This window comes from Triturus cristatus, chromosome 3_2 (assembly GCF_964204655.1).
Source record: "Triturus cristatus chromosome 3_2, aTriCri1.1, whole genome shotgun sequence".
Lineage (NCBI taxonomy): Eukaryota > Metazoa > Chordata > Amphibia > Caudata > Salamandridae > Triturus > Triturus cristatus.
In genome coordinates, this window is record NC_140584.1 from 885,165,285 (window position 1) to 885,182,089 (window position 16,805).

Here is a 16,805-nt window from a genome sequence, read left to right on the forward strand (position 1 = left end):
AGATATATATATATATACACACATGCATATATAGATATATATATATGTACACACAAGCATATATAGATATATATACACACAAGCATATATAGATATATATATACACACAAGCATATATAAATACATTTTAAAAGCCACTCAGGACTTTAATGTACAAGGTGCAATGTGAGCCATCTGCAAATAATTTCTTTTGAGGAAAGAAAAGGTGTTCTGGGTGAATCTTCGTTATTGAAACACTGAATGCATTGTAAGAGTCATAAGAAATGGGGATAGTGAATGTAATACTAAGTACCAGGCATTGGCATTCCCCAATGCTATTCTGAAAAAAAAAGAAGTACATAGGTTGTGCACAAGTAAAGTGTAAAAACCTACTCAAAGACTACCACAATCCTGGATTGTGCCTCACTGAAAATAAGAACACAGATGTTAAACTACCCAGGCACAATTCCAAAAAGAAACAAAACATTTATACAGGGACAAATCTTAAGATTGTGCTGCTAAAAAACAAAATGTAACTTACTGGCTTTAGAGTTCAACATCATTGATTTTGTCTTACAGATCCATTTTCATGTCTGCTTGATCTTAGCTTAATTGTATTCTTAAAATGTGTATATTTTACTCATTGGAAAACATCGAAAATAGTGTTAATTCGGGTATTTAGTTTTTAAATATTACCTGTCAAGCTCAGAAGATATGACAACTTAAGGAACTGGTTCTTCAACCATGTGCTGCAACTACATTCTAAACCATTACCCCTTTTTTGATTTTTAACCTGGTTTGCAAGGACTTCAGACAGGATAAGCTATTCATCTATGAACATGTCAGCTGCTAAACGTATGGGCAGCAAAGTCATTTAAGTGATATATAGCACTCTCATACATTCCGGCTGTGAAACGTAGAGGCGCTCAGACTGAACTAGTTGATGGAAAAATATTAAGAAAACAGATGGCTAATATTCCATTAGCTTGGAATACTCTACTAAATAAGATACAACTTTCCTCTTAAGTGTAAAAAGACAGTCTATCTAATGGACTCTAACATGCTCCTTTAGGTCAATCAGGAAGGAGGGGTGGGCAAGCTTTTTCAAAACTTCCATGCAGTTTTGTAGAAGTGAGAAAACAAAATAGTTTGCAAAGTGAGAGGCCACACACACGTTAAAATATTTTACAGCATATGCTTCCCAGAAGAAGTTTAAAGAGCACCACTATGTTGAAAATACCATCTATTCAAAGAGAATGGTTTACTGCCATGAAACATCAGACGTTTGCATTTAAAACACATTATTCTGTGTTGCTTTTTACATTTACCAGTTCCAAATACAGTAGCAAGAAGAATATATCTGTTTTTACCAGCAAAACAAACTTCCTGCATAAGCCATTACCCTGAAATACCTGTAGGTACCAGCACTAGGTATGCCTGCAATGTACTACGACGTTGTTGCAGCTGCCACAAGTCAGCCAAGCAGATTATACAGAATACACACAAAGCAGTGGAGAGCTACTCAAAATGGCACCAAACAGAGGCTCCAATTGAATTAGAGTTTGGTGAAATTAAAGGTGAGGAAAAAAACCTAAAGGGGGTCAATTCTAAAAACACACAAAAGGACAATCTCAGAAATTCGTTTAGTTGCATAAGTGAGACCTAGTGGTGATCATAGAATTTATTCGCTAATCACCAGTTTAATTACCTAATTGGGATCCCTGGGCCCCTGTGTGATCCAGCAAATAAAGCATAGAACATTGTTAAAAAGGGTAATTACTTTTCCTTAAATATCTCTTTTTCATGGTCTGTCCAGACGTTCATGAACTGCCGGTCCTTGTACACCTTCATAGGATCTTCCATCAGCCCATTCATGTTGATGAACTTTACACGACGCTGCTCGGCATCAAACATCATGGGGGGGATTACGGAGAGCTGACGCATTTGCTTCTCATTATTCTGCTGGCCCCAAAAAAAAGAAACTCTTAAAAATAAAAATGGCCCTCTGGCATATATCAAAACATTTAAAACTGTAGCTTTGGGCACCAAGTAGAAAGCAACATGGAAAGGTCACAAGAAGAACCTAGAACGCCTGGGCTTTGGTCTCTAGGTCGTACTACATGATCTTGCAGTCTATCTCTCAGAAATAAAAGAAGCAAAGTCAATATTTAAAACATGTATTAAATACTTTCGAAAGACCAAAACACAAAGCACCATGAAAAGTTTGTTGAAATCTTTGTATTGCTCAAATAAGTTCATTTTGATCAGAATATACAGTTGTTTTATTTAGATCTACATGAAAAAAGGGCATTTAGATGCACATCATGGTATCGGATAAGGACGACAGGCTTATTTAATTGGTCTAGTGCCTTTGGCTATAATACCACTATGCAGTGTGCATGGGTTCCAGATAAACTCCTGCTATTGACCCCAGTGGACAATCATCTCCACTCCTGCATTTATTACTTTTTCTGCAAAACAATACTTACAGCTTTCTAGAGAATTTCCCACACTTCATCTTTTTTTACATTAAGTATCTTAAGCGAGTTCACCTAGGTGAGTGACATAAATGGCAACCTACATCTACTTCGTTGTCAGCACTACAAAAATGGCCGGTCTCCTTAAAAGTTATTGTGACAGCAATAGGTTAGATTCATTATATTTGTTGCTGGAGTACTGGTATTTGTTAATTCATCAAGTTAAAGTGTGACACAGAAGGTTCAAGTTATAAAGCTAGAACTGGATGGGCTATTGCCATGAGGCACTCAACTTTTTCGATTGTTTGATTTAATGCTCTAACTGGAGCTGAAGGAGTAGATGGAAAAGCTGCTTTTTGGCCATTTTCTTCTTGCCTTACTCAACTCCAGGCTGGCAGATATACTCAGTCACTCCACAGGGAATTTAGAGAGCATCCCTCTGAACATCCAGGCTGTGAAGAGTTTGCCCAAACAAAGAAACAAAATGGTTACTTACTAGTAGGCATAGTTTGGCAACTTGAAGAGTTTTCTGGATTCACATGCTGTGCATTATTCTGCCATCTATTGGTTGAGTCCAGAATTTTGTCCTTTGTCTTTTATTTCTTGGGCATCGTTCACCACCATCTAGTCGTATGTCCATCCCCGGTCGCCATCTTCAGATTCTTTTTTCCCACTTTAAGGACTTGTAAGTGCTTCAACTTCCTCTTCAATTAGTGTACTACTCCTAGTGGCTGATAACCATTTATATTTGCAGCGTTAAACTTTTCTGGATTCACTACTGCTCTATCTGCTCACTGACACCGTCGTTGTGACTTGCTGATATATTTACTTGCTGGTCCTTCTTTTAAAGCCGATTTTATTGTTATTTTAGCATTCATAACGTATTTGTGTATCTATGTGATTTGTATTTTGCCCCGCATACTCGCACCTTAAAACTGTATACACTGGAACTCTTTAGTTCCTATCCCTGGCTGCTATAACCCACAATCGCTGTTTGCACTATTGTTCTATTGCTCATTTACCCATTCTAAGATGGCGCTGGCATAACTCGACTCGACTCTACTTCCTGGTAGCGTCCAGGGGATTAGCACCTATTAGCTTGCTCCGGCCCTTATTTCAATAGCCGGATGCAAGTGCGCAGTGGGCGCGCCGGAGGCGCGCCAAAGGCAAGAGCGGCCAGCGGCCAGTAAATATACTTTGCCAGAGCCTGCCACCTCTAATTTTGTAACTTATACAGCTGATGAGATACGGTCCTTAAGAGGCATGATCCTGCCCTGCTGTTCCGTAGCCAATCTTCAGTTGCAGAGATTTGTTTGTCCCAACTGTCGATTTGCTTTAGGCCATGGTCCTAAAAAACAGATGAAGGCTATTTTAAAAGCTTCCGCCTCTTCCAATCTAAAAGAAAAGTCTATTTCAGGTGCAGGTAACCTTCTCCATTTCTGGAGCCTTAATTGTCGCTCCCTCCCTAAAAACAAAGCGCATATTTATGACTTTCTACAGTCAGAAAATCCGGATGCCTTGTTCATTACCGAAACCTGGCTCAATACCAGTTCTGGCCCAGACATTGCCTGTGCCCTCCCCCCCGACTATGTTATGGTAAGAAGTGACAGAAGCACGGGAAGGGGAGGTGGGATAGGGATCATTTTTAAGTCTATGTATTCTTGCAAGTTCGAACCTCAAACTTTTTCAGGCTGTGAGGCTGCATTATTCAAACTTGCCATTTCTCCACAATTGACTATATCTGGAATGCTTATTTATCGCCCTCCTGGCTATGCGAGACATTTGTCCTCCTCGTTTTCAGATGTAATCGCCCCTTTTATTTTACAAGCATCTAACTTTTTAACTTTGGGTGATCTTAATCTTCATTTGGAAGACCCCATGAACTCGGAAAGCTCTACTTTTTTAGCTGATTTGGAAGCTCTTGGTCTGATGCTTCATAATAAGGGACCTACACATCAGACAGGGCACTTGCTGGACCCTATTCTATCGAATTTTGCTCTAGTCTGTAACTCTCCTGCTCTTCCCCTAAATTGGACAGATCATTATGCTGTCCACTTCCAACTCAATGTCTCTGGAAACCCTTTCCCCTCATCCACTTATAGTAATGGGAATAAGAGACCATGGCATAAGTTAAACCTAGACTTGTTAAATAGCCCCCTGGAAGCGAATTCCCCAGATTTAGAACTCCCGCTCAATTCCTTGAATATGGCGGTTTCCAATTGGCTTTTCTCTTCTATTAATCTGTTTGCCTTTTACATCAAAAAACAGCTCCTCTCATCGTCCTTCGGTCCCCTGGTTTAACGATGACTTGAGGATCCTGAAATCTAAGTGCAAATCCCTGGAAAGGAAATGGCGCAAATCATATGCTTCCTGCTGTAAAGCTGATTATAAGGCAGCCCTTCACATATACCATTCCGCTTGCAAGGCTGCAAGGGCCACATATGTCTCAAATACCATCAATAATGCTTTAAATCACCCTCAAGCCTGGTTTTCCATGGTTAAAAAACTGGCTGGTGCAAACACTCTTCCTCCACCTCCCGTTCTTGATTCTACTAGATGTAATAACATCGCTAATTTTTTCATCCCCATGGTAAAAACGATTTATAGTACTTTAAATTGTTCTGTTCCTGATGCCCCTGATAAACTGGGCCCAGATAACAATCACATGAATCCGCCTGGCACATTAAAAATCTCACAGTGGCCCTTCCTCGATGATGACTTTTCCCAATTGCCTAACCAGGGTAAAGTCAGGCTCCCCTTTGGATCCTTTACCGGCTAACATCTTGAAACAACTTTCTCCTGCTGTATTGGGAATCTTTAAGGGGCTCCTCAATTCCTCTCTACGTGAATCCTCTGTCCCTTTGGATTGGAAACACGCAATGGTGGTCCCCCTGTTGAAAAAGCCCAATGCTGACTTCGGTTTTAGCCAATTACCGTCCCATTTCACTTCTACCTGTACTTTCCAAAATGTTGGAAAAACATATACATTTTCAGTTAACTACCCATATTGAAAATGCAAAATTTCTACATCCTTCCCAATCTGGTTTCAGGACACATTTCTCAACAGTGACTACATTACTAGGAGTGACTGAAAAATTACGCGCTTGTTTGGATCAGGGTGAGACTATGGCACTCATTTTATTAGATCTGAGTGCCGCATTTGATACTGTGTCTCACTCCATCCTGTTGAAATCCCTTCAGTCAGCAGGAGTGGAAGGATCTGCCCTTTTATGGCTGTCCTCCTTCCTCAGCGATCGTACTTTTCAGGTCTTTTCATCTAGCTCCTCTTCTACCTCACGATCATCTGCATATGGAGTTCCCCAGGGGTCCACCTTGAGCCCAGTGCTCTTTAACATCTATGTGAGACCCCTTGCTACCATCGTTGAGGACGCAGGTCTCACATTATACTCCTATGCAGATGACACTCAAATCATTTTCTCCTTATCCTCTTCTAAAGACACTCCTGTATCCTCATTACGGAACGGTTTACGTCAAGTTTCGGAATGGATGAATGCTAACTGTCTGAAATTGAATGGGGAGAAAACCGAAGTCATCATTTTGGGCAAAGATAAACATCTTTGGAACCCTCATCACTGGCCCCAAGAAATGGGTCCTTGTCCCAAGCCAGTTGCTCAAGCTCGCAACTTAGGGTTCATCATTGACAGTCAACTCTCTATGCGGCAACAAGCAATCAGCACCGCCGGTACCTGTTTTTCTATACTTAGATGGCTACGAAAGATCATTTGGATGCTCCCCGTCTCAACTCAGAGAACCGTGGTCCAGGCTCTTGTCATCTCCCGCCTGGACTACGGGAATGTACTCTATTTGGGGAGCAACAAAGAACTTTTGAATAAGCTCCAGGTGGTCCAAAATTCTGCGGCCCGTCTCCTTTGCCATGTCCCAAGAAAAACCTCCATCTCCCCTTTCTTTGACAACCTTCATTGGCTTCGTATTGGAAGTCGAATTAAATTTAAGGCCCTATTTTTAAAATCAAGCAAGGCTTAGCACCTACATACCTGCATGAATTGATTCACCCTTACACTCCGCTTCGCGCCCTGCACTCCTCCTGTCTAGGTAACCTGGCACTTCCTAGAATTAAACTGGCTAGAATGGGCGGACGCTCTTTCTCATACCTTGGAGCCAGATTCTGGAACTCTCTTCCTAATCACATGAAACACGAATCTTCCTATCTCAAGTTTCTACGCGACCCTAAAACCTGGCTTTTCACCCAGCAATTGGCTTAGTTACCTAGTCTAGATTCTAGACATACTCGCGCCGGGAAACCCTGTCTGGGGTAGCTGTGCGCCTTATAAAATTAATATAATAATAATAATATGTTGGGCATTAATTTTGTAGCTGTATCTGCCTCCTAGGGCTTGCACTTGAGCAACCAGGTGTTTTAGAACTCTTTGTCCAACCTGAACTTCACTGTGTAGGTAGATGCCCACTCAGTAATGCTGTGTGAAGGTATACATGGAAGACCATGTAGCAGCCATACAAATATCATGGATGGGCACATTGCCTAGGAGTGCCAGTGTTGCTCAATTCTTCCTCATGGAGTGTGCCCTTGGCTTTGTCACTAGGAGCTCCCCTGCTCTTGCATAGCAGGTTTGGATTGTCTGCACTATCCAATGGGCAATGGTTCTATTAGTTAGTGGTGAGCCCTTGATTGCCAAAAGTTGGCTTTCTACTTCTTCAGGGTTACTGTTGTTTTGGAGGTGATACATAACTACCTTCCATACGTCTGGCGTGTGAATGGATCGTCCACTGCGGGGACTGAAGTAAATATCAATGCATGAGGCCTGTAGCTGTGGCTTGTTCCTGTGCACATTTGTCTGCTGGCTGTCTTTGCTGAGACAAAGGCTGACTTGAGGCAGGTGTTGGGTATGGATTTTCCCTCTTATGTCACAATTTTAATTCTTTACTTGTACTCCTCTGGGAGATGCTGCATAAGCCCTCCATCTCCTTTCAGCATTCTCCGCACCATATCCTTTCGTTTACTATCTTTGTCTGGTGGGATCCTATTAACATGGGAGCAGTAGATCACTTCCTTGTTATTGCCACAATTACAGAGTCCACAGCTGCATTCTCCTTGGAGATAGGGGAACTGGAGTTAACTTAAGTGACTAACATCTCAAGCATTCTATCTTTCATATAGTAGCAGGCTTGAATCCGAATGGCATGCAGTACATAACATTTGAATAAAGCTGGAATCAGGCTCATGTTTTCAGAAAAAGGTTGAGGATCACTGCCTTCCCCGCTGCTGAATCAGCTGCTAGTGATTGGTGAAGGAGTGCCTGCACTTCTACATGACTGCACAGCAGATGTCTTGTTTAGAGTGCATCATTAGTTGCCATGCATCTGGTGGGGTGAACGCTGAAGTGAGCGCTTCACTTTGGTGTGGCAGATAGTGAGTGTTGCATGCCAACGTGCACTTCGCTGTTTGGACAGGAGTCGGCCTGTCCCTCTATGTGCAAAGGACACAAACAGCTGGTCTGGTAGGTTAAGTCATGTCCTATTCAAATAATATCCGATGCACTTGCGTACATCCAGAAAGTGCCAACATTTCTGTGCTGATGTCGATGATGAGAAAAGAAATGAACCACGAACTACAAACTCATTTAAATTAACAGATGTAGTCATTAGCTTTGGGTTCTTCTGTTATATGTTAGTCCTTGCAAATTCATAGAAAGGTTTTTTTTTTTTCTTTCTAATGGTAAATGCTTGCAGCTCCCTGACACTTCTCACTGATGTGAGAGCAAGCAATAGCGCTATCTAATATGAAATAAATTTCAGGTGGGCCTCGTGGTTCGGTTGAAAAGGGACGCAGCATGAGCTGACTCAATACCATATTTCACTCCAAAGACACTAGAGGGCGTCGTAAAGGTGTAAAGGCCTGGAGATGCTTTATGATACTGTAAAAAAACGAAGTAAAGGTGGAGCATTGTGTTCTCTTGAACCTTGAGATTACTGCCAGTCCACTTTTGCCAAGTACCAGCATTGAGCCTGGGTTATAACACCGTTACACCATGTGTAGAAATCCTTCCGTCTGCCATTGTAAGTCTTAATAATTGCTTGTGTGCATGCTTGCACTAAAATGTTTCCTACAATCTACTGGGATGTCCAAAATGCCAGGTGGTGAGGTACCAAGCAGTAAAGCTCAGTGTCTCATGATCATAATGAAGGATCACTCTGTTGTGTCTGGGGAGGATACTTGGATGTGTCTTTAGTCGACTGCGGGACACACTGACATCCATAATCAGTAATGGCGCAGCCAAGCCGAGGCAATGAGGATCATGGAACAATGATGCACATTTACCTTTCTCTGGGGCTTTAGGGGACATGGAAGAAAAACTGATACAAAAATGTTCAAACCAAATCATCAGAAGGCATCTAGCATGGGACGGTGACAAACATGAAAGAAGTACTGTAGTTGGTCGTGGTGCAGTCCCCACTTATGACACTCCAAGTGAGCGCAGCTGAGCATGTGCCCGACCATTTTGGCATCTTGAGAGATATTTCACTGTGACATCCACCTTGTTGAATACAGCCCTGTTCCATAGCATCATCTGCTTCTTTCCCAAAAGAGAATACCCTGTACATCCTTGCTTTGCAATATAGTACATGGAAGTCTTATTTTGTGTTATGATGAGCATAGCCTGACTTGCTAGTTTCAGGAGGAACAATTGTAGGCCCAGCTTTATAGATTCAACATACAGGATGCGGATATGGAGCTTCATCTCCATGTCTGACCGAAAGGCCCCAAATGTTGGGTATTGCATGTGAACTACTCAACCCTCCCTGGATGTGTCCACGGTCATCATGAAACTGTCTGTCAAGGGTTGGATTAGGAGGTATATGTTGATTATTGATGGGACCTTCCACAAACGCCATCTGTTTGACTTCTGCCACCTGGCCGTATCGTCCCATGAGGCATCTGGCTGAAGAAGGGTGACATACCCTGAAACCGGTCCAGGGAGGACCTGGCCTGGTAATTCGGTCTGGACTGTTCCCATGGGGCACAGGGTCAAGTCTGATTTCCATATGGCTGGGTCGAAACTGGGGTGGCATAGTGGGCAAAAGAGCGATGGATTTAAACCAGATCTTTTGACTGGGGAAAATGTTTGCATTATCAGCATTTCGTCTATAATTTGTTTGCTGTAACACTTTTCGACCTAAGTGGGATGGGTATGCCCAGACGTGGGTCCCTTGCTCACTGTGCCACTGGATTCAAGCCAGCCTGGCTGAAGAAGGGTGACATACCCTGAAACCGGTCCCAGGATGCTGGTTTTCGGTCCAGGGAGGACCTGGCCTGGAAGTTCAGTCTGGAGGGTCAAGACTGATTTGATTATGGCTGGGACCTAATTGGGGTGGCGTAGCGGGCAAAAGATTAATGGATTTAACCCAGATCTTTTGACTGGGGAAGAATGTTTGCATGGTCAGCATTCCGTCCATCATTTGTTTGTTGTTAAAAATCCATAGGCAAAAGGAAAATGCTACTTACCAGTATGCATATGAGCTGCAGAATTCATACTTGTGCATAGACTGTACAGCAGTATCTCCCCTAGCGGTGGTCACCTGTATCTTTTACAGTGGTTTGGAAAAGTGTCTTAAGGACAGCCTGGCCTACAGAAGCTTGTTGCTTCGCCTGCACGTCTACACAATAGTGTTTGGTGAAGGTGTGTATTGTAGACCATGTTGCTGCTTTACAAATGTCTTCTAGGGGAATGTTCCCTAAGAATGCCATGGAAGCCCATAGTTTGCGTGTTGAGTGCGCTCTAGGGGGAATTGTTAATGTGTATTTTGCTTTCTGGTAGCATATTTGAATACATTTGACTATCCACCTGGCAATCCCAGCTTTGGAGATGGGGTTTCCTTTATGTGGTGGAGAGAAAGCTACAAACAGTTGGTTTGTCTTTCTAAAATGTTTAGTCCTGTCAATGTAATAACTTGACGTCAAGTGTGTGAAGAGCTCTCTCTGCTACGGAATCTGGGTTTGGGAAAAACACCAGTAATTCTACCGATTAAGATGAAAAGCAGAGATTACTTTGGGAAGGAATTTTGGATTTGTTCTAAGAACCACTTTGTTACGATGTATTTGTAAGAATGGTTCTTGTATGGTTAATGCCTGGATTTCTCTCACTCTCCTGAGAGAGGATTATTGCGACAAGGAATGCTACTTTCCATGTAAGGAACTGCAATTCACATTTGTGTAAAGGCTCAAATGGGGGACTCATGAGACTAGTAAGGACAATGTTTAGGTTCCACACTGGAGAGGGTGGCAGTTTGGGAGGCATTATCCTTTTAAGGCCTTCCATAAAGGCTTTGATAGCGGGTACTCTGAACAATGACAAATGTCTGTTTTGCAGGTAGGCGGCAAAAGCAGCCAGATGTAATCTTATGGCTGAGTATGCTAGATTACATCTTTTTTCATGCAGCAAATAGCAAATGATGTTCTGAATGGAAGCATCTAGCGGGTCAATTTTGTTGTTATTGCAGCAAATGACTAAATGTTTCTATTTGGCTGCATAGCAAGCTCTAGTAGTAGGGAGTCTGGCTTCTTTGATAATGTTCATACACTCTGGTGGACGATTAAGGTAGCCAAACTTTACGACTTCAGGAGCCAGATTGCTAGATTGTTGTGCTGGATCTGGGTGCCGTATCTCTCCATGGTTCTGCGTTAGCAGCTTTGGGGAGAGACGCAGTTTTTGGTGTGTGTGAGAAAGTGGCTCTGTATATACTGTTCCCTAATAGGTACAGGGTGTACAGAGTCCACAGTCCCCAAGGGTTTGACAGAGGCTAAAGTTAGATATAGAACAACAAAAGAGCCCGTGGGTCTGAGGAGATCTACCTAACGATGAAACCTAGAAACCAGTTTGCATACCCCAGTAGAGGATCCTATCTACAAGGACCAAGTCCCATCACCCACCGAGGTGGCATGCTTCATCATCTGGGACCTCCCGTTAACCACACCTGGTGTGGTTAAAGAGCTACTACTCCTTTAATTACTTAAAAAAGGAGGAGCTCAGGGATGTTTTTAACTATCCAACAGGGGGGGAAAACACTACCAAAATGGAAGAAAGCTGCCTATGGTGTAGTGAAATGAAGTGCAGTGTGTGAAAAATGTGAATTTAAAATTGATTACCACGGGAAAACTGTTTTAGTAAATATCCAGTGATATCAACAATAAAAAGGACGCAGGAATAATAGAGTAAAGCGTGTACACCAAACAATACGGAACACGTACTCTGAGTGTAGGTCTACATGTTTCAGCCAACTAGCGTCTCTGAGAGATGACCGTGGCTTTCTTCAGGACCAAAGTAATACACTACTGCAATGTGATAAAGTGTGCAAAGGAATAAAAAAGGGAACGATACAACCAACAGTGGTACCTGCTTGTCATTGATCTACGGCACCATCTGGGAGTATTCAGGTCACCTGTTAAAAGACAGAATGGTCTCTGTTCAAAATGAAATTATTGTTGACCTAGGATAAACATACAAATTATTGCAAACTGGATCGAAAAGACATGATGGTAGATCTACAGCACACGTTAAATAAATGAACGTCTGTCTAGAAAAGGATCAAAAAATGCCTCCTTACCCGTCAAGAGATCGGGGAACGTCCCACACTCCTGGTCACAACTCAGGGCGTGAGGCAACGCTCTAAAAAAACAAGAGGAACAGATACACCAGAATGTAATCTGCTCACTGATGTAAACATTTACTACGGTTAGCTCTAAGACTCACACATTGTAATACAAGGTAAATTGACAATAACTCAGAAAAACTGAATGCCCCTCACAAGGAATTTCGCTCTAGGGCCATTCTATGAATCTAAATTGGTACAGCTGGTCACACCAATGGGGTTAATAAGGGCATTCACGCCCGGCTGCAATAGACTATGGGGCTGTTATTAAAATGCCACAAAAGCAATATATTTCTAGAGTCTGCCGTTTCCGACTCTAACTGCTAAGGTCCAAAGAAAATGGATAAATGGGACCTCAACCCTTCTCGAGTGGAGCTCAGGGGTAAAGCAGAACCACTGACAATGTAGGGCTGAGCTAGTACAGTCTACGGCTCCAGGCTACGCGTTCCCTAAGACAACGCAGAGGATAACTTTAACCATACAGCCCATGCAGTAAAAAGGCTACGCTGGTGCAAAGAACTTCGCCTACCTATCCGTCGCTACCCCGGGCCTCCTTCCTGGATGTGCCGAGTGGTAGCCGGAACTGTGTGGATGCCGCCCTTGAGGCCTCACAGACGCGCATGCACCAATCAAAACCCGGCCCCCAACACGTAATCTGAGAGTTGACATATTAGGAGGGGCATATAGGCGGATATCGGTACATGAACCAATCACATGACCAGCCACCAACCCATGTGATGAGGGTTGACCCGTGTGGGGGGGGGGGGGGCCTATTGGCGAATATCGGAGCATGTTGGGTAATGTAGTCGGACAGACGCCCCGACCCGCTTCGAGTGAATCGTTTAATCTGCCGAACACACGCACAGTGTCAAGGCACACGTAACCACCACAATGGTCCGGCAAAGACGTTCCATCTGCCACCAAACCGCACCAGATGATTAAAAATAATTCCGGACACAAAGTGCCCACAAATTTTTTTGTTATATAGCAAATGGAATCTAACTCGTCTGCGCAACAACCAAAACAATGTGTCTGATTCATATAGGAGGGTTGTTGTCGCCACAACACTTGTGCTCATCCTGTCCATAACTAGTAATCACTCATCCAGCGTGGCAACAGTATACACAAGGGTGGACATGCCAAGATAAGACAGTACATTCTGTCAAGATGTTAAACTTACTCCTACATGGCAAAAGCACCAGCAACCCAATATAGTATATAACCAAGCCGCACATCAAATAGGACCATGATAATTAAGTCCTAAGAGTAGGTTAATGTCGCCATGATGATTGTTATGATGATGACAACAGACAATAGGAACCCAGCGGACCTCGCAACAATGTATATATGGGTGGACATGCAAAACGAAGGCATCAGGGTCTATCATGATGACAAGAAGACTCATGCATAGGACAAAAGCCCCCTCATTATCGTCACAGTGAGGACCACGGGATTGCCTCGTTGAGCCCTGATTGATCACTCTTCAATTTAAAGACCCAGCGCTGTTCTATTCTGAACAGAAATTTAGAAACATCTGAGACATGGGAGGGGATCGAGGGTTGTTCCAAAACCGTCCACCTGATGTCATCAGAACTGTGTTTCAGATCCAGAAAATGTTTAGTTAAGACGTGTCGCCTGTCTATGGCATCTTATGGTGCTTCTATGCTCCATGATCCGTATTTTGACCTTTCTGATGGTCATCCCCACATACTTCTTATGACAGGGACAGGTAATCATATAGATCACTCTCTCGCTGTTACAATTGGTATTTTTCAGTTGTTTCCAGGGTTTGTTACTACCGATGTCGATCTCAGTTGCATGTTGTGTGTAGGCACATACACCACAGTTACCACAGGCATAATGCCCCATAACTGGTGGCAAATTCCAGAGTGTGTTAGCTGTGGCAACCGGCATATCTCTCGGACGTGTGTGAACCAGGGTGTCGTGCAAATTAGCGCTTCTCTTGAACGAAAACAGTGGAGGAGCTAGATGTAAATGCCCTGCATTCAGAATGCGCCAATGCTTCCGTATGATCTTCTGAATATGGTTCGACCGTGTGCTAAATGTTTGTACACAAGTAAGTCTTTCCAATGGGGGCTTAGGTGTAGATGGTTCAAGTAAGGCCTCTCGGTTGTTATTCAATGCCCGTTTTGATGCTCGTCGGACCAGACTAGAAGGATACTGGCGGGCCTTCAAGTTCCGAGATAGGACAGCAGCATGTTGTTTGTAACTAGCAGTAGTAGAACAGTTACGCCGCAGTCTCAGAAATTGCCCAAACGGTAGACCTGCACGGAGAGATTTCGGATGAAAGCTGTCAAAGGACAACAGAAAATTCCTCGCCATCGGCTTGGTGTATAACTCACTAGCCAGGCCATTGTCCGAAGAAAAAACCCGCAGGTCTAAGAAAGGCAAGCTGGATTTGCTGGCTTCCGAATGAAAGGTGTTCAGGGTGGCTAGATCTCCTCGCCAAATGACAAAAATGTCGTCGATGTAGCGCTTCCATACGACTATTCTGTTGTAAAAGGGATTGGTGGCATTAAGGACAGAACCTTGTTCAAACAAGTGAACGTAGAGATTGGCCAGGCTGGGGGCGAAAACACTGCCCATAGAAGTACCAGATGTTTGAAGGTAAAACTGTGTTCTTCCCAAGATCCACAAGGAACAGCGTCCCCCGCCGGGTCGACCCATTATTTCGGGTTTGGGATCACTCCTCGAACCCTTGTCTACCTTTGTCGACATTTTTCTTAGGCCTTTGGTAAGAACCATGCCCACTTATTTGCAAGACACCAAAAGTGTTTTGCAGCTTCTTCCAGAATTGGATTTCAACACTGACATTGATTTTCTGGTCAGTTTTGACGTTGAATCTTTATACACCTGCATTCCTCAGCTTGAGACCCTGGAAGCCATCAGAGGGCTCCTCGAAGTTAACACCACCGAGTTGAGCTCGCCAGTAGCCTTCATCATGAATTGTGCCAGGCTGGCTATGACTGAAAACTTCTTCAAGTTTGATAATCAGTTTCACCTTCAAACATCTGGTACTTCTATGGGCAGTGTTTTCGCCCCCAGCCTGGCCAATCTCTACGTTCACTTGTTTGAACAAGGTTCTGTCCTTAATGCCACCAATCCCTTTTACGACAGAATAGTCGTATGGAAGCGCTACATCGACGACATTTTTGTCATTTGGCGAGGAGATCTAGCCACCCTGAACACCTTTCATTCGTGGCTCAATGATCAAAACATGTTTTTGAATTTCACTATGGAAGCCAGCAAATCCAGCTTGCCTTTCTTAGACCTGCGGGTTTTTTCTTCGGACAATGGCCTGGCTAGTGAGTTATACACCAAGCCGATGGCGAGGAATTCTCTGTTGTCCTTTGACAGCTTTCATCCGAAATCTCTCCGTGCAGGTCTACCGTTTGGGCAATTCCTGAGACTGCGGCGTAACTGTTCTACTACTGCTAGTTGCAAACAACATGCTGCTGTCCTATCTCGGAACTTGAAGGCCCGCCAGTATCCTTCTAGTCTGGTCCGACGAGCATCAAAACGGGCATTGAATAACAACCGAGAGGCCTTACTTGAACCATCTACACCTAAGCCCCCATTGGAAAGACTTACTTGTGTACAAACATTTAGCACACGGTCGAACCATATTCAGAAGATCATACGGAAGCATTGGCGCATTCTGAATGCAGGGCATTTACATCTAGCTCCTCCACTGTTTTCGTTCAAGAGAAGCGCTAATTTGCGCGACACCCTGGTTCACACACGTCCGAGAGATATGCCGGTTGCCACAGCTAACACACTCTGGAATTTGCCACCAGTTCAGGGGCATTATGCCTGTGGTAACTGTGGTGTATGTGCCTACACACAACATACCACTGAGATCGACATCGGTAGTAACAAACCCTGGAAACAACTGAAACATACCAATTGTAACAGCGAGAGAGTGATCTATATGATTACCTGTCCCTGTCATAAGAAGTATGTGGGGATGACCATCAGAAAGGTCAAAATACGGATCATGGAGCATAGAAGCACCATAAGATGCCATAGACAGGCGACACGTCTAACTAAACATTTTCTGGATCTGAAACAGTTCTGATGACATCAGGTGGACGGTTTTGGAACAACCCTCGATCCCCTCCCATGTCTCAGATGTTTCTAAATTTCTGTTCAGAATAGAACAGCGCTGGGTCTTTAAATTGAAGAGTGATCAATCAGGGCTCAACGAGGCAATCCCGTGGTCCTCACTGTGACGATAATGAGGGGGCTTTTGTCCTATGCATGAGTCTTCTTGTCATCATGATAGACCCTGATGCCTTCGTTTTGCATGTCCACCCATATATACATTGTTGCCAGGTCCGCTGGGTTCCTATTGTCTGTTGTCATCATCATAACAATCATCATGGCGACATTAACCTACTCTTAGGACTTAATTATCATGGTCCTATTTGATGTGCGGCTTGGTTATATACTATATTGGGTTGCTGGTGCTTTTGCCATGTAGGAGTAAGTTTAACATCTTGACAGAATGTACTGTCTTATCTTGGCATGTCCACCCTTGTGTATACTGTTGCCACGCTGGATGAGTGATTACTAGTTATGGACAGGATGAGCACAAGTGTTGTGGCGACAACAACCCTCCTATATGAATCAGACACATTGTTTTGGTTGTTGCGCAGACGAGTTAGATTCCATTTGCTA

General features: G+C 43.5%; 1 protein-coding gene across 33 annotated transcripts in view; it reads right to left on the reverse strand.

Moving 5' to 3' along the window:
- Positions 1-16,805, reverse strand: part of NCOR1 (nuclear receptor corepressor 1) — a 1,832,391-nt gene that overhangs the window by 1,427,373 nt on the left and 388,213 nt on the right. For 23 of the 33 annotated variants that reach the window (XM_085649295.1, XM_085649280.1, XM_085649292.1 and 20 more), the window contains one exon: positions 1,760-1,941. In XM_085649295.1, the coding sequence (XP_085505421.1) occupies positions 1,760-1,941 (182 nt within the window). The remainder of the gene's footprint in view (positions 1-1,759; positions 1,942-16,805) is intronic. The other 10 variants (XM_085649294.1, XM_085649293.1, XM_085649281.1 and 7 more) reach the window with 1 other exon arrangement.